Source organism: Phaseolus vulgaris, chromosome 2, assembly GCF_051622355.1.
Source record: "Phaseolus vulgaris cultivar YP4 chromosome 2, ASM5162235v1, whole genome shotgun sequence".
NCBI lineage: Eukaryota > Viridiplantae > Streptophyta > Magnoliopsida > Fabales > Fabaceae > Phaseolus > Phaseolus vulgaris.
The window spans coordinates 35,968,448-35,987,239 of record NC_143499.1 but is presented as its reverse complement, the minus strand read 5'-3'; the positions used below and the strand labels follow the sequence as shown (position 1 = coordinate 35,987,239).

At 32.1% G+C, this 18,792-nt stretch overlaps 1 protein-coding gene across 2 annotated transcripts; it reads left to right on the top strand.

The window, feature by feature from the left end:
* Positions 1-59: 59 nt before the first annotated feature.
* LOC137811706 (UDP-N-acetylglucosamine diphosphorylase 1) lies at positions 60-13,924 on the top strand. Of its 2 annotated transcripts, XM_090298696.1 has the most exons (15): positions 60-2,807; positions 2,955-3,009; positions 3,194-3,345; positions 5,937-5,976; positions 8,186-8,278; positions 8,354-8,466; positions 8,557-8,631; positions 9,707-9,746; positions 9,880-9,962; positions 10,066-10,143; positions 11,455-11,598; positions 12,556-12,623; positions 12,983-13,097; positions 13,204-13,360; positions 13,540-13,924. In XM_090298696.1, exons 1-15 carry the CDS (start codon positions 2,646-2,648, stop codon positions 13,635-13,637), a joined length of 1,473 nt encoding a protein of 490 aa, XP_090154822.1. In that variant the 5' UTR covers positions 60-2,645; the 3' UTR covers positions 13,638-13,924. The 2 variants fall into 2 exon arrangements, with proteins under 2 accessions (XP_090154822.1, XP_090154823.1); XM_090298697.1 differs by lacking the exons at positions 60-2,807; positions 2,955-3,009; positions 3,194-3,345 and adding an exon at positions 3,438-3,458.
* The last annotated feature ends 4,868 nt before the right edge of the window (positions 13,925-18,792 follow it).

Here is an 18,792-nt window from a genome sequence, read left to right as displayed (position 1 = left end):
GAAAAGTACCCCAAAATTTAGTGAATATCAGGATAATAAGGAAAGTATGGCAAACAGATGCCTCGTATGTCACAATCTGAGTTTGTTTTGCAGCAAATATGAACTTGGAAGCATGGAAATGCCAACTCTTTAATATGGCTTGAAAAGGCTTATTATTTATTCCTTGAATAGTATAAACTTTAAGGTAAACAATTTAGTGCCTGTTTATGTTTCCTATACTGTTATAAATACAGTATTATGAAAATATTCGTTGGAAAGTTTTCAAGAAAAAGGAAAATAAGCGTTTGAAGATGAAATTTAAAATCTGTCATGCTTGTTTTGGGTGGAATTCTTGGAGAATGGTTGCTAATTACTCAGCCTCGCCTTTGAGGTTTCAATGGAGATCAATGCAAGTGATACACATGAATGGGTTAGCGCAAGAGGATTGATGAACAATGAAGGGTAATGGGACCGGTGACTGTAAAGTTGGTTGCTGCGTGAGGAGAGATAAACAGTAGTGAAGCTGACACATTAGTGATGCCAGATGTGTGGGTGTTTCCAAAAAGTGAAAAAGGTTAGCGACAGTGTAGACTTAAAATAAAAAACATCAATTACTCCATACATTTTACATTTTCTTGTTTAAAATATAAATCTTTTAAAAAGGAAAAATCAAACTTAAAAACTAAAAAAAAAAACGTTTTTTAATTGATTTAAATTGTATCTTTCATATACTCATTAATTTGTAATATTATATATAAAAATGTAATATATGGATTTAATTAAATTTTCATCTCATTGTTTGTTTATTCATTTTGGTTCTACCATTAGTAAAAGTTTTAATCAAATTATTAAATTAAAATACAACAATGAGAACACTGTTCAACCAATTACTCAGTAATAAATCGTTAATAAAAAATATTGATGGCTTTAATTTGTATATAATAATATAATTTATAATAGATGCATATTGACAGTTTATAAAAACTGTACCATTTTCTACCAACAAAGGAACAATATTTTTAAAAATTAAAAGACTTCATTGAAAATTTTAAATGGTTAAATTGTTATTTTTTGTTCAAACTTAATTGAATTTTTTATTAATAGAAGACCAAAATTCAATAAAATAAACAAGTAACATGACAAAAAGAGGTAATTAAGTCAAAGAGAGAATAGTTAAAGCAGTTGAGTTATTTGAAAAAAAAAATTATCACTTATGATAGTTATATCATTTTCAATAAAGAATGTTCATGGTCTTTACTAAAAGAATCACCCAAGTTTTAAATCTAATAAAATATTAAATTATATATTCATTAAAATAGCATAATAATTGAGTGGTATGGTAAACCCATTGGACTAAAACTGCTAATTCTAGTAGTTACATGGATTGGATTGAAAAGAATAACTTTTAAAATGCTTTATTTCACAGAGCCCACACAGGTTTATTTCTTAAATCCCTTCCCTGGATTTCAACTTGCGCGTACATAAAGGTAGTACCCTTTTTACCCTTGCATTAAACGTACTTTTAGAGAAATGGTGGAACAGGTTTTCAAAACGTAGTTTAACTAAACTCTCTGCATATACTTAACTATACATGTAAATACGATTGTTTTGGTTGCTATGTAAATATGCACTATGTGTGATTTTGGCTTATGTATGAATTGCTTGCAAAAATTGTTTATTTTGAAACATGAGAATTTTGATTTAGCAGACACGAGCATCTTACGTGTGTGCGTACATAACAAAATACGAAAGTGTGCAATGATGGGAGAATGAGGGTGGAGGGGGGTAATCGGAATTTCACATGAGCGGGCCATGGCATTACAAGATATGCTTATAATATGGATAGAATCAAGAGCATATCCGTATATATAAATTTGACATATGCTTTTGCCTAACTCGAAGCTAGGGTCGGTTGGGTGTGCTTTTATGGTAATCTGTCAAAATTAAATTATTGCAATGTGCTTGCTTAAACAAAAATTATCATCCCAAACAATCTTATACAATGTGTCCTTCTGGTTAGTGCATGGTGTGGTGTGGTGTGGTGGGTACTTCAATTTTAATGTTTTTTTACTCTCTTCTTCACTTCAACCAACTGAATGAAATCATTATTTGGTAGTTACGAGAATTTATTATAAAACACCCCAAAAAAGAGTATGCAAGATAGGTACTATTGGTCTTCATGAATATCAGAACAACAAACATCTGTCAAAGTTAATAAAATGGCAAGATTCAGAAAGTTTTGTGCATAATAACAATTATTCAACATGTAAAATAAAATTAACTTATTATACCAATGATTGAGATGGGATAAGATAATTAAATTTTTATTAGATGTAATGACAAATAATTTGAAGGAAACAAATTTGTCCAACTTTTTATTTATTTTATTTGATGGTTGGGTGAAATTACTAAAGGGAATTTGATAATGACGGCAGCATAATCCAGATGTGAAAGAGAGATGGGTATTTAGGTAATTTATGAGAGTGACTGAAGGAGGGTGGTTACCGATTTGATTCTTGTCTTCCTCGCCACTGTTCCCCTGTCTCCATAACAAACCAACTATACATAACACCAACACTCCACCTCACTCACTCACTCTCTTCACAATTTGAGATCTGAATCGAAATCCAAGAGAGAGAGAAATATAGTTTGGGAGAGATTGAGAAATGAGGGAACCATCGTCGGTGGGATTCGAAGGCAACGGCGTCGTTTCTCCGCCGCCGCAAGCTCTCCTCGAGAGACTCAAAGACTTCGGTCAGGAAGACGCTTTCGCCCTCTGGTATGAGCTCTCCCCCGAGGAACGCGATTTTCTCGTCAAGGACATTGAGGTAATTTACTTTCCTGTCGATCCAATTCCCTCTCTTCGCCGCCGATTACAATTCTGAGCTTTAGATTCGCGACTCGATTTACTGCATTTCTTGTTTCCAGACCATTTTATTTTTTGTTTTGTTTGATTACTGTGTTCCGTGTTGCAGAGTTTAGATCTTTCGCGAATTGACAGGATTATTCGATGCTCGCTGCGATCTCAAGGTTTCGATGTTAATTAGTGATTGCGTGTTTGTTAATTAATCCAAACGATTCTTCTCTTCGTATGCATGGTTGTTAGTTAGTGATTGCTTTTTTCCTCGTGTGGCTAACTGTGATTGCTTTTTTCCTCGTGTGGCTAACTGTGATTGCTTTTTTCCTCGTGTGGCTAACTGTGATTGCTTACTAGGACTGCCGTCCGCGGCTATTGAACCTGTGCCGGAGAGTAGTGTATCTACTATAGAAGAGAGAAGTTCGGAGGATCGTGAAAGATGGTGGAAAATGGGATTGAAAGCTATTTCAGATGGCAAGTTAGCTGTGTTACTTTTATCCGGTGGCCAGGTATATTTGAATCTGTTTTGAATGAACATGTGCAGATTATTTTTGTTAATTTTTTTAGTGATGGCAAGATAGTGAATGATAAGTTAGCTGTGTTACCTTTATCCGGTGGCCAGGTATATTTGAATCTGTTTTGGATGAACATGTGCAGATTATTTTTTGTTAATTTTTTTAGTGATGGGAATATAGTGAATGATAATAATGATGTGGTATTTTAGTATAGTTTGATTCAAGTTGGTGCTAGTTATGTGCATATTTAGAATCTTTCAATACATGCGGTGGTGTGTTCTATTTATGTTTTATGCTAACTTTATTACACTGAGTGCATTATTGATGATGACCGGATACTATAGATAATCACTAAAAAATAATACTACCTCCTATCTCTGTATTTCTATCAGCATTATTTTGTTATTATGCCTACCCTTTTTGGGAACCTTCTCTGTTAGAGACAAAGTAGAACTGGGTCATTCCTTTTGATTGTCCCTAAAAAGTAACATCATTAGCTGCAAAGGTGTGATTGTGTAAGAGCGGATGCTCTTTTATTTATTCTTTTTAACTTTAGTAATCTGCTCCGGTGTGTTATGGTATGCTACAACTATGATAATCTCTTTTGTTTTTCACTTAAAATAATTGGTAATTGATTTCTTAGGGGCATAAAAAGCAGTGGCTTTAACCTGTTTTATTGTAATCATTAAGTGCAATAAAGTTGCTTTATGTTATGGGGTTGCCCTCGTGTTTCTCTCATCGGATTCCACCAAAAAGCAAAGGAGTACATATGAATAAATAGTATCAACACTAAAACATGATACCTAACATGATTTTAGTTCCCGCTTATTAAAACAAAGTAATCTGTAATGTTTTTCCTGTTTTTAAAAGAAAAATTAATTCCTCATTTTTTTTCAATATGTTTATCTGTGTTGTGGTCTCCGCTGAAATTGTTAATGGAATTTCTAAATGCTCCTCTTATTATTGTTAATTCTTAGTCTTTCGCGAGTCCTATCATCGATATTGTTATTATTTATCTATGCCTATGTATTAAATTTGATAACTCATTCTTATTGTTATAAAGTGATATCACAGTCTCTTTTTCATGAAGTCATGTATCTTTTTTTTTATGTGGTAACATGCCTCTTGAGAATTATTCACGTTTTTTCAATCTTTTTCATAAAACCTTGTCTCATAATAAATTTCTTTAGTAAATATTTATTTTTGCAATCAGCATTAAATATAACAAAGTATTTATAAGTTGTCATTAAAATATAATATATTCTGATTTTAAAATTAAAATTTATAAATATTTATACTTATTTTTTAATTTTCTATTATCATTAGAATAAATTTATTAATTAAATCAATTTTTAATTACCATCTATTATAATGTAAAAAAATTAAAGACAAACAATTTTTAGTATACATGTTTTTTACCCATTAACTGTGTTACTCATACACTATAATGGTACACTCCAATTTTTATTTCCTTTTTTAAAGTTGTGGTATTTATAATTTAAGTAGGGTATTAATTGCTCTCATTCTTCTCATTTTACCAAAGAGTACAGATTGACAACTACAGTGCCTAGCTTTTCTGCCAGTTATTATTTTGTTTTAGTTTACTGCTATAGTGTCTGAGATACTCACTAGTTAAGATAATACCATCTTGTCCCCATCGGGATGTGTATGTTTATTTTAAGAAGTACTAGAACCATTATTTTCAACACACTATTTTTTGATGAATTCTGCGTGAGTTCCAGAAAAAAGAGTGATTTTTTTAATGATATTTACATGAAATAAATTCAATAAGAATGCCTTAAAAAGAATGTGTTGAAGGAATTTTATTTCTTTATTAATATACAACAGATCATATAATTTGAAGGCTTGAAAACACACTTGTACTTGCAAATATAGATAGATGTCTTTTGCCTTTTTTTTCGACATTTCTTTACTCGATATATTAAGAAGTCTCCCTTTGGCAAAGGAAAATCATGAGACTAAGTGTAGTATCATGAACTAAGTGTTATATTTAGCTGTTAAAATAAAAATGTGACTAATTTTGCAGATGATTATGCATTTGTATTAGAAGTTAAGGCTGATCCAATTCTTAGTCCATCTTAAATTTTGGATATTATGGATTTTTTTTTCTCAGTACTTCTTGCAGCATGTAGTCAGGAAATGTTAGACTGATGAATTGTCTTATGCTTTTCTCCATAATCCAATCAAATTCTTCTTAGTAATTTTTACACTGGACTTTTTCTGTGAATCACGAGCACCTACAGTAAATCTGGATTAAATTTGATTATAAACATTTAGTTGTATCATGAAATATGTTACTGCTTACAAATGATATATGATGCATAAAACAAATCTTTTACAAAAAGCAGCTGGAGGAAAAAATCTTTTTGCCTTGATTTATTTTGATGCTTACTGTCTTCAGTATCAGAATATTAGTTATGTATCACTATTACATTCTTAGTGGAACTGGTGCACCTGGACCATTTTTTACGTAGCATCCAACCTTCATCCTTAACTGTTATGTTATGTTTCTAGTTGACTATCTGTTTGGCTGACTTAAGAATGTCCCAAAACTTTAAATGCAGGGTACTCGACTTGGAAGTTCAGATCCAAAAGGATGTTTCAGTGAGTATTCTCACTTGATACTGAAAGCTTACTATTGAAGCTAAAGTTTCTTAAGTTGACATATTGGACCAGTTTTTTAGAAACACGGGCATAATATTTCTGAAATGCTTCTTTTATGCATCTAAAAGAGATTCCGCACAAACAGTAGATATCTTTTGGATAATAGTAGGGAATACAAGTAGAAAAATGAGAAGAAATATAAGATAGCTCTCAATTTCTATAGCGCAGTCCAAGCTACAGAGACTGAAATTTCCCCAATATATATATTCTCTCTCGCCCCTTATCTCTCTTCTCATCCCTCTATAAATTTTCCAACTCCCCCCAGTCTATCTCTCACCCTTCTCATAACAACTTCCCCTGTTCCCCTCCTTTTTATGTTCCTTTTCTATTTCTTATGTAACTGGGAAATTTATAAAATTCCACATAATGTTAAAAATCATTATTGTTTGTTTAAACAGTTAGCAGGGTATGATATAGTTATCACTACACATTGTATTCATCATTTGGTTGAGATACTCATTTGTTCTCTGTTTTATTTTTTTTTATTATGTATTTTTTTTCATTCAGTTCATTTTTCATTTTTCATTTTTCGTGGATTTTAATGATGTTTATAATTTACACACTATGTATTGACGTACTTATTTCATGGTAAGATTATTATAATTAGTAATTAGAACCAATAGAAGATGCTTATTTCAGGCAAACAAGTTTTAGGAAGATTACAATTTTCTTTGGTGGAAATGAAAACCAGGTTGCTTCTATTTATATATAGATTCTTTAGTTAAAATCCTTCTGGTCTGGTTAGAAAGAAAGCAAAATATACTCGCTATAGAAAGCAGAAAGGTGGTTGTTGTTGACCTTGGATGGCATACAACCAAGTTGACATTTGCATGTAGAAGTAAAAGGTAGCTAATAATTTCTGATTCTGGGATCACTAAGATTTTTACTGGGTGTAGATATGAATACTAAGTGCATTTCCTATCTGCTTGAATTCCCATTCCCTTTTCTCTTGAGTTATTCATAGTATTACTCCTAAATTTCGTCAAAGTCTGCGTTTCTGTGAAATTTTTATAAGCCTTTCTACATTTATTTTTGTCATTTACTTTTTTATTTATCTCAAAGTAAGTTACACCTTGTGGTAATTTTGTCATTTGAAGGAACTTTGAGGGTAATCGTGAAAATTTGTCTTATTATTATTGAAAGAATTGCTCGTAATTGTGTATTAATTAGTATTCTTATTTATAATGAAGAGATACAATAATAAAGAATAAAATTAATAATAAGAAATATTTGGTAAGATATTTCTTTATCAAATCATATCATATCTAATGTAATATTCAAATCATATTTCTAACACTCCTTTAAGTTAAAGTTGGAGCATATGTATGAGACAAGTTTGATACAGATGTTATTAACAGAAAATCCCATAAGAAAGTCATGTCAGTCCATTAGTTGCTGGAGTTGATACAGTAAATAATTACAATGATAAATTGACCATATGCATCATATAAATCAATATATGCCGGAGGGCATGCTAGCGGCCAAAAAGAAAGGCTTGGAAACTGTAACGGTTGCCAAGGAGTGAAAAATGCCTTGAGAGCACAACGGCCTCCGAATAGAAAAATATGTTTGGTGAGCTCAGTGGCTGCCGGGAAGTAAAGATGCTCAAAGGACACGGCTACTGTCATGGAACAAAAATGCTTGGAGAGGACGGCAGCTGCTGCCGAGGAGCAAAAATGCTCGTAGAACACAAAGGGCGTGGCTGCCAAAGAGAAAACAAATGCCTAGAGAGCGTAGAGGCTCGGAGAGTGGGACAGCTTCCGGTGAAAAAAAAAAAATCACCGAGGCATGGGGGCTACTAGAGAGTAAAAGTTATTACAGTGGATTGGATATTGTTTACTTGACCAAGTTCAGGCCAATGCATCTAGAAAAAAAAGTCATGGCCTAACAGTGAATTAGTGGCAACACAGGTCATCTAATATAATAGCACTTTGATACTATATTGAAAGGATTGTAATTGTTTTTTGTATTCACACATTAGTATTATTATTTACAATGAAGAAGAAATACAATAATAAAGAACCAAATTAATATTTAATAATGGACAATATTTGGTGAGATATTTCCCTATCAACCATATCATATCTCTCTATTTAATTTAAATCATATCTCTAACACAATTAAATCATACTTCTAACAATTGTTTTAGATATTGGACTTCCATCTGGAAAATCACTTTTTCAACTTCAGGCTGAGAGGATTCTGTGTGGCCAAAGACTAGCTGCTCAAGCTACAAATGAGAGTAAGTTCCCACTTGTCTTGCTTCAGTTTTTTCATGCATTCTTCTGTTATATTCTCACCAGTTTTTGCATTGCAGATTCAGCTTCTTCAGTGCAAATACACTGGTACATAATGACTAGTCCATTCACTGATGAGGCAACACGCAAATTCTTTGAAAGTCATAAATATTTCGGTCTCGAGGCTGAACAGGTAAGATGTCTAAACCATTTTCTGATACTATATTAGAGTACTTGCTTTACCATCGTTTACTTATTATATGAACTCACCTCCATGGTATAGGTTACCTTTTTCCAACAAGGAACAATCCCTTGTGTTTCTAAGGATGGCAGATTTATTATGGAGACTCCATACAGGGTGTGCTCTCATTCTTTTACTGAGCTTTAAATACATTTTCTTCTAATTTTTGCTTTCTTCTATGGATGTTGACTAAAACATAGAAAAATGAGGGTAGCAAGAACTTACCATTCAACCTATTATTGCTGATAAATAATTTATTTATTTGATCGTGTTATTATGCCATAAATTGGAGTAACTGTGTGCATCTCTTTAAGTATTTCAAAATTGGAATTTGGCTGCTTCTGCTCATCAGTGTGTGCCTAGTTCAAGATGAAGTGTCCTGTAAAAGTACACACCATAAAGAGCTTCTGAAAATAAGAGAACACCCCACAAATTATTCTTAACGGAAAAGCTTGTGGTTGGTTGGTTAGGTAGGTGATAGTAATAATGAAATTCATTACTGTTTTAGGTATCACCCTGGTTGAGTCTTTATCTTCCAAGCAAGTCCACCTAAAGATTTTTTTTAAATACTTTTTTTTTATCAGCAATAATGTTTTAAATACTTTGCAAATAATTTTCTGGGAATTAATTAACAATAAACAAATGTGTCTAATTTTCTTCTGCTCCTCCTTCATGTTTTTTACAATTTAACATTGCTATTGATTGCCATCTTTTCACACTACTCACGAGAAATAAGAACACATTTATGTGAAAAAGGTTGGAGGGTTTTCATTTTGGGCTGGATTGTGTACATATTTGGTTTTAAACAACCGGGACTACTTAAAATTGAGGATTGCTAGTAGGAAAGAAAGATTTACCAACCAATATGTTGAAATGATTATAGAGTATTCATGGTTCCTTAATCCTTATGACATGGCACTTTTAAATTTGGGCATATGGCAATGATTAAGACATTTAAGTAACCAAAATAATTGGACACTAAACTTTAAAAGAGGCCCCCTCTTCAATTCTTTTAGGGCCTGTGAAATTTAAAGTTATCTAATTAGGGAATGAGTAGTTGAAAACATGATTCTTTATTCACAATTTTTGGTTTTGTTTTAGTCATCTAGCTAAGTTTTAACTATAGTACCTTTGGTTTATGATCCTTTTTTTGCACTGTCTGGTGGTTAATATTTGAAACTTTTAAAGCCAGGTAGCAAAGGCTCCTGATGGGAATGGCGGAGTGTATTCAGGTACCTAGCAGGTTTATCTACACGAGTTATTTTTTCATATTCCAGTCTGTAATGCTTACATAGACTGGTTTTCTTTTTTTGCATATTGGTGGTCAAAATTGAAAATATTGGAATACTTTTTTTTTCTGTTCAGCTCTGAAATCTACCAAATTATTGGAGGACATGGCCTCAAGAGGAATTAAGTATATTGATTGCTATGGAGTTGATAATGCACTGGTAATTAATTTTTTGTACATATGTTGTCTCTTTCCTTAATCGGTTTTCTTGGTCAGTTATCACTTCTCATTTAAAGACATTTTGATAAGGACTTGTGAAACAGGTTCGTGTTGCTGATCCAACTTTTTTAGGCTACTTCATTGATAAAGGTGTTGCGTCTGCTGCAAAAGTTGTCCGCAAGGTAACAGATCAATGAAGTAATTCCTATTGAGATAATCTGTGGAATACTCTCTGAATTTGAGAGGTCACGTTATTTACTGCTTATATTTCCCATCTGTCAAAGAATGAAACCTAGCTGTGTGGATTTGCCTTTTCACTGAAATTATGAATATTGTATTTAAGGAGTTTGTTCTTAAACAAATGGGGAAGATCTAATGCTTTGTTGTCCGTTGTAGATTAGTTATGACTGCTTAGATGGATGATATGAAACTAGTAGGTTGTTGATAATCACTATTCATAAGTTTTTTACAGGATGCTCCGTTGTTTAGTCCTTTATTTGAATCTATTGCCGTTGTTACATTCACGGTTTCCATTTCCTACATCTCAGTTAGATTGTATTATGATAATGGTTGATTGCCAAAGCCTGGGAGGGTGGATTGCCAAAGCCTTACAATGATGGGGCTTTGGGCTCTGGCCATTTTCGTAGCTAATGTTGGACACCTTAGCGTGTATTCTTCATGCCTAAGATTGAACATATGGAGTATAAAGTTTGCAGGACTGAATTAAACGTATGCAAGTAACCCGTATTAAGACTAGATAAACTTTGAACCAAACTGAACCCGGTCCCTAAACATAGATAAGGGGAGAGGATTTCCCACACCTTATATGGAATTTTGTGGCCATATTCATCCTCGCCATCATGCCACATAACTTGATTAAAATGCAATGCTTCAGGTCCTTCAATGAATCTGCAGAAAGAATATATGACAGTAACAATACACTGGAGTATTTTTGTTACTCCTTTTTCTACCAAATAAACTGATAATTATGTTCTTATTTCGCCGGATTATAATTTGAACCCACTTTATTATCCCAATACAGTGATCTTTGAAAACATAACACTGATAGAATAAACTGGCACTCTAGGACCCAAATTATTTAGGCAGGTTGAATTCCAGATCTTCCTGTCTTAATAGTTTATTGTCTTGAATTGAACTTAAAACATGGTCAGTATCTATTACTTATTGATCATTTTCTATCTTCTATCTGCATGGTTCTGTTGCTATACACCTCACGGGGAACAGAAGAAAAATATATTTGTTTAAGACATGCTAGCCTAGGAAAACAACGGAAGCATGCATTCAACATACATATACCTAGTTGAATTCTAATATGTTTGGAGTTCTGTATCTTGTGATGTTGGTAATATTCCGATTCAGTTATTGATGAAAATTGCATGGATGAAAGTAGTTTTTTTACCATTCAAAATCATTTATTCAATTAAGTTTATTCTTCGCATATTTTATGGTTATTAAATTGTCATTATATACAGGCATATCCACAAGAAAAGGTTGGTGTGTTTGTTCGACGAGGTAAAGGTGGTCCTCTTACCGTAGTTGAATACAGTGAATTGGAGTCGTCACTAGCTTCTGCAGTCAATCAAGCAACTGGCCGTCTTCGTTTTTGTTGGAGTAATGTTAGTCTATTTTTCCTCTTTATAATTTCATGGCTTTTGCTTTCTGCATTCAATTTGCCTTAAACTTTGAGGATCAGTGCCCTTGAATTTTGCCTATGATCTTCTAGAATGGAAAGCTAGGGTTGAAGTGTTAACACCCTACTACGTGTTAGGAACCTAGAAAAGGGTTTATTTTACCGAAAAAAAGATGAGAAGACAGATAAAAGAAAGGATGAGGATAACACTACTCTCGTAATGTTTATTGAAGAACTAAGAAAAAGGGAGAGAATTCTCCGTCCAAAATTTTTCCTTTTGTCCAACAAAGCTAATGCTCAGATCCCAAATGGTAATTTCAGAATGCCCAGTCTTCTATACCCTCTTCTACTGTTTCTGCTAATTCCCTACCTCTAAATTGTTAATTGCTAAAATACTCCCTGGTCATGTTACTTACACATCCTAAATAAGTGGAAACCAAATGTATCAACTGTTGATCTTAGCTTGCTGGATCTGACAGGAGACAGGAGCTTTTGGGCTTTGATATGATCATATATTCTCTTTTAGCAAATGGGAATACACCGTTAGAGACCAATGAAAATTTCTAAGAGAGAATATATGATCATATCAAACGTAAAAAATTCCTAATCTCTTTCTGTGATGAGAATTGCCTTGTTGTTTTGTTTCTTAATATTTTGTACCAATGCTTTCTTTTCTATACTTCCATCTGGTTGCCATTACAGTGGCTTTTGCTAATATGATTCATAACTCAATTTCATTAACCACGAGAAATTCATAAAGGTCACATGACAATGACGCAATGGTGTCATTAATCTATTTTTCTAAACCCACTAAAGGGATAAGCATGAGTATTCATCTAGTCATGTATAGATCATGAAAATATTCGTACTTTAGAATTTGATTGTTATTTTTACTGGCTGATTTTTAAATCTTCAAGGTTTCTGATCAATCTTGTGATTTCAGGTATGCTTACACATGTTCACTCTGGATTTTCTAAACCAAGTAGCAAATGGCCTTGAAAAAGACAGCATGTATGTTGCCCTCTTCATTCCAACTTCCCTGCCCCCATTATTTGTCCTCCTTCTCACTGTTTTCAAATCCAAATGCGAGAATTATTAATTGCAAGGCATGCAACCTTGTAGCCTTAAGGTCATATTCATATAATCTCATATTCGAGTTAAAAAGACTATTTCAATACTCAGTTTACATGTATTACTCAAGAAGATTAATCACACTCTTCTTCTGATGCCTGATTTATCAGTAGTTGATATTTAACGAATCTAGATGAAGTAAAAAAGTGGTAGATATACCTTTTGAATTGTTTGATCATATAATCCGCCATCTTTTAGGAGTTTTACATACGTTGATCGTGCATTGATTTTATGCGCAGTTATCATCTCGCAGAGAAGAAAATACCTTCCATTCATGGATATACTATGGGATTAAAACTTGAACAGTTTATATTTGATGCGTTTCCATATGCTCCTACAACTGCCCTTTTTGAGGTGACGATAATTCTAATTTTTACTTAAAATGGTTAATTTCTTTCTTGACGTGATGTTTGTTTAGGATGCTACTCTTATTATTGCATATTTTATGCATCCTGCTCAGGTATTACGGGAGGAAGAATTTGCACCTGTGAAAAATGCAAATGGATCCAATGTTGACACTCCAGACAGTGCAAAACTGCTTGTTCTTCGACTCCATACTCGATGGGTAGTTGCTGCAGGTGGCTTCTTAACACATTCAGTGCCCTTGTATGCAACCGGTAAGTTATTACTCCATATCCTAGGAGAGAATAAATATAATCGTGGCTGGACTATTGTCCTCACACACAGAATCTTCGACAGAAAGAGATAGATTGAGAGAGTATTTTTCGTTGCAAAGATTATTGTTTTACTTAACTCTTCTTTTTCCTTTCATGAAATGTCATTGCCCCTCTTTCAGGTGTTGAAGTGTCACCACTCTGTTCGTATGCTGGTGAAAACCTGGAACCTATATGTCGAGGGAGAACGTTTCATGCACCTTGTGAGATCACATTCTAGTTCCACCGTTCGTTCGGCTTTGCTGTGACATACACTACAATGACGGAGTTCTCAGTTCCATACAAGTTGCAACATTAATTTGGGCATGTCACTCATCATTCACTTGTATCAATGTATATTATTTTCTCCAATCTGTTTTTGATTGGCTTTTTGTTTTGTTTTTTTGGTTTTTTCTTTTTTGCCACTGATCTGTTTTAGTATTGCTGAGAATGTACATGTATCATAATTTTACCGAGCATTTATTTGCCCAAGCAGACTCAAATATCCCTTGCCTATTACAAAATTAATTCATCCCATACCTTTTTAGTGCACAATTGTGATTTAACCCGTTACGACTTTGTGGTAAATTGGGTAATAGAGGTGTAAGGAAGTAGCTCCCTGCCCGTTCGGCAAGCAAACTCACTGTCCACGGAAGAATAGAGTTGGAAAATAATTGTGCATACTCGGAGTAAAGAATAAATACATTCATTACTCGTTACAATATATTCAATGCTATAACCATAACCGAGTAGTAATGAATCAGCTCGAAGCACTCATCCGCAGGGGATATTTCCTCTTTGTACAAACACTCATACTCGAATTCGTTACTCAAATTTGCGGGGCCAAAAGTCCACACGAGGGGATACATTGACTTCCTCAAAATGTTTGACACGAGTGAGGCACATCGAACACTACATGTTTGATATATTTTGGTATATCATCATCATTCTGATAACCAATAACAATTTATTTTCAAGTTTGAGTTAATTTTAGGAATCTATGAAAAGATGGAGATAAATGGCTAAAGGAGGAATGTACAAGTTAAAGACAAAATGAAATGACAAAGTTTGAGCACTGAAAACTCGACCAAGAAAGATCGCTCCAGAGACCAACTTGTTCTCTAGAGCAAACTCGTCCAAGACTCGCTCAGACTCGTGTAAGTGAGTTCACTTAAGTGAAGTTGAACTTTTTCTTGTGAAACTCTTAAACACGTAATATCTTGCTTAAGCAATATGTCACTTAATCTACATCAAATTAGGTTAAATAGAAGGCGCGAGACAAAACCCTAGAGGATGCAGCCGTTAAGGAGAAATACCTTGCATCTTCTTTTTTTGATTTCCATGCTTGTAATGACCAATATGAGTGGCTAAGTTTTCCCTTGGGATTGAGAGTAATATGTTCAAACTCTTAATGTATTAAGGTGATATTTATTCATAATACTATATTCTTGATTGAGATTAGTATGACCATTTTATTCTTAAAGTTTGAATATTTATTTATGTTTTTATCATTAGGTTTGAATGGAAAGTACTTTTTAATGCTTAACATATTTTAATGTTAGGAATATATTTGAAACATTAATTGTTTTATAACATCTATTCGTAATGGTAAAAAAGTTTTAAACAATCTTAATAATTTTGTATGTGTGGAATTTATATGAATGATTTTTATATGTGCATCAATGTCAATCAAATTAGAATGTTGTATATTTTTGTTCATTGAAAATAAAGATGAGTGAGAAAGATTAACCTCAATCCCAATTTTTTCAATTGAATAATCTAAATCGTGTACTTTGTTTTTATTTAATTTCTTACATAAATTCATGATACCAACAATCTCTCAAACAAATTTTGCACATATTTTGATATTTAGTGAATATTATACTTGAGATTTTAGAATTGTTCCTAATGAGTTTAATATTGAACAAATTTTTGACTTTATACACTTGTAGTCAACACTTTATTTTGTGTTTTTTGTCTAAAATATTTTTATTTATGTACAAACTCATATGTAAGTTAGTTGAGAATGTTAATGTCTCTAAAGAGTAAGATTTTGGATTTCCAACTTTGATAATATATTAAGCTTTGTTTGAAGTTGAGGAGTGATTTTGAATTTCTTAATTTAGATTTACTTGATAGTCTTTTAAGTTTTATTTGAAGTTGAAATGTATGCCAAATGGTTCTTATTGGTGCAATTTTCTTTTCTAAATTTGTCACTTAGTTTTTGTTTGTTGTTTAAAGTTTGAGTATATGGCTATTCTCTCCTTTTCATTATTTTGTTTGATTTTTTAATATCTTGCTATACAGAAACATATCAAGATAAGAAATTTTATTCAATATGAGGTCTCAAAGATTGTTTATGTTAAAATGAAGTATAAGAAACTGTGAAATAATATATATATATATATATTTCATTTAAATTATTTTTTATCCAATTTGGTATAATTTTTTTCACACAATTAAAGTGTAAAATTGAACTACATCAAATTATTTTTAAAATGTTTAAACTATTGTTAAAACTTTTAACCATTAATATTTATTTTAAAACATATTTTTATAATTTATAATTCAATTTAATATAAGAAAGTTTATTTATAAGTAATTTTTTAGATAAAAATTAAAAAAAATAATAATTTAGTCATCTTTCAAAAATAAACAAGTTTTTATTAAAGAAATCCAATTTAAGTCATTACTAATTTAATTCAATTCAATATTTTTTTAATAATCCTACTTCTGTTTCGTGCTAATCTTAAAACAAGAATGTGAAAATCCCATTGGGAGTGGGTTTTAAATCAATTTCTTCTTTGATTTATGATATAATTTGTGGAGACACTATAAAAAAAAATACTAAAGTCCCTTAAATTTTGTATGAAATGCTTACCACAAAAGTATTTCCCCTTAGATATAGATATAAATTTATTTGTCAAATTCGTTGGATATATTTGAACAAGTTAATTCATAAATATTTTGAAAAAAATAAGTTAAAAGGTAAAAATAAACTTCTTTTGAAAGCTAAAACTTAGTTATGTATACATTTTTTATCTATAAAAATTGAACATATGTAAAAGAGCATTTTCTTTGAATTAAAAATAAAAATTTAGAAAAACTATATCAAAACTTATTTAATGATTTTATATATAAATTAATCTTAATTTAAAAATATTTTTATTTTTCTTTCCTAAAATTACTTATTCACAAGTTCAACAACAGTTCTACAATTGGATTTTCAAACGGGTTATGTTTGGGAATGGGATTTTAGAGGAAATGGCGAGGAAAGAAACATATTTTTTTTTAAATTAAAAGTTATATAATATTTATACAAAATAAAGTTATATAAATCGTTATTTTATTTTAAAATTATAAAATTAGATATACTTATTACACTTTTTTTTTTCAAAATATAACTCCCAAATTATATATATTACCTAACTCCAGTATTAATTAAGAAACATTCTGAATATTCCAATTACACATATTAATTTATATAAGGATTTTTTTTCAGTCAAGAAGGTACATTATAACTGGTATTACTTCTAAAAAAAAAGTTGTAAAACCGTATAAATATCTTAGTTAATTTTTTAATAATCTATTACATCTATAATAGAAAATTAAGTTAAAGATCCATCTAAAAAGTTATATTTTTTATTGCATTTTTTTTCATATATATACAAAATTGATCTTCAGATGTATATATCTTAATAAATAAGTTAATGTTATCTATAAAGTAATTAATTAATGTGGAATGTCCAAGTGTATATATAAAAAAAATAAAAAAAATAGGTATGGTTATTAGGAATGGCAAAGCGGTCAGCCCGTCCCGTATAGGCCCGTCCCACAAAGTGAGTGCAAGCTAGACTTTCCATCCTGTCCCGCATAAGGGCTGGCTCGTGGGTTTGCGGGCCAGACCGCATTCAACTTTTTTTTTAGAAATTAAATGATTTTTTTTAAACTTTTTCTCTTAAAAAATTGTCATAAAAAACAAAGGCATTAGGATTAATACAAATATAAACATTAATTGAATGTTACATAATCCAAGTATCAACCTTCCAATATTATTGACTTACCCACTACCTAACATATACACTATTATTTATTTCAAATTACACGAAAAATATCATATCTGTATTTTCACCCTCATTTCTTTCTTGATATTGCTTGATCACCTATCTCTTTTTTGATATTGCTTGATCACTTCATCTTTTTCTTTGTGCAACTAGATTTTTACTCTGCATGTTAATAGTATTATTGTGTAGCTGAATTAACTCTTTTTGCATGCTAATAGTATTAGCTGTTATAAGAAAATGATAAAAAATGGGGTAAGAAGAAGAGATGTTTCTTATTCTCTTATGTGTATATTACATCACTTCATGTATAGGAAAATATATAGGGAGTTTCTCTCTCCCAAATTACAATCTAATTAGGTAGGATACTAATCATGAGATTCTATAATTATTAAATTAATTGCATATAATTGGGTACAATATCGTCAAATATTGCATACAATAATTGCATATAATTTGATAATTATTATTTCCTTAATACTCCCCCTCAAGGTGAAGATCAAGAACCCCCAACTTGTGTCGTAGCGTCAAAAATCGTTCCTTGTCCAATGCCTTCGTAAAAATATCTGCGAGCTGATACTGTGTCGGTACATATGAAGGACTAATTATCCCAGCTAGTAATTTTTCTCGCACAATGTGGCAGTCTATCTCAATGTGTTTTGTGCGTTCATGAAATACTGGGTTTGCTGCTATATGTAATGCCGCTTGATTGTCACAGAAAAGTTGAGCTGACAAGTTACATGGCACCTTTAAATCCTGCAACAGATATCGCAACCAAACTATCTCCAAACAAGTATTGGTCATTGCGCGGTATTCTGCTTCTGCTGATGATCTTGATACGTTTGTCTGTTTTTTTACTTCCATGAGATAATAGAGGAACCAAGAAAAATGCAATATCCAGATACTGATCTCCGAGTTGTCTGACAACCTCCCCAGTCTGAGTCGCAATAAGTCAGATTGTTTTCAGATGGCAATAGCAATCCTTGTCCTGATCCTTTGATGTACTTTAGGACTCGAATTGCGGCATCCCAATGAGGTTTCCGTGGATCCTGTATATATTGACTTAGGGTCCGAACCGAAAATGCTATGTCAGGTCGAGTAACCGTGAGGTATATCAGTCGTCCCACGAGTCGCCTGTATTGACTGGATCCTTTAATAACTCTCCATCGTCTGGTGTGAGTTTTAGGTATTGTTCCATTGGAAATTTGTCTGGACGAGCACCTGTGAGTCCCGTATCCTGCAAAATATCAAGCGCATATTTTCTTTGGGACATGTAAATACCAGCTTTGGAACGGGAAAATTCAATCCCTAGAAAATATTTTAGGTCTCCAAGAT

Coding starts and splice junctions, on each gene's coding strand:
- LOC137811706 (XM_090298696.1), top strand. CDS start 2,646: ATGAGGGAACCATCGTCGGTGGGATTCGAAGGCAACGGCGTCGTTTCT. Junction 5,977..8,185: donor AGATCCAAAAGGATGTTTCA/GTGAGTATTCTC, acceptor CAATTGTTTTAG/ATATTGGACTTCCATCTGGA. Junction 11,599..12,555: donor TTCGTTTTTGTTGGAGTAAT/GTTAGTCTATTT, acceptor TTGTGATTTCAG/GTATGCTTACACATGTTCAC.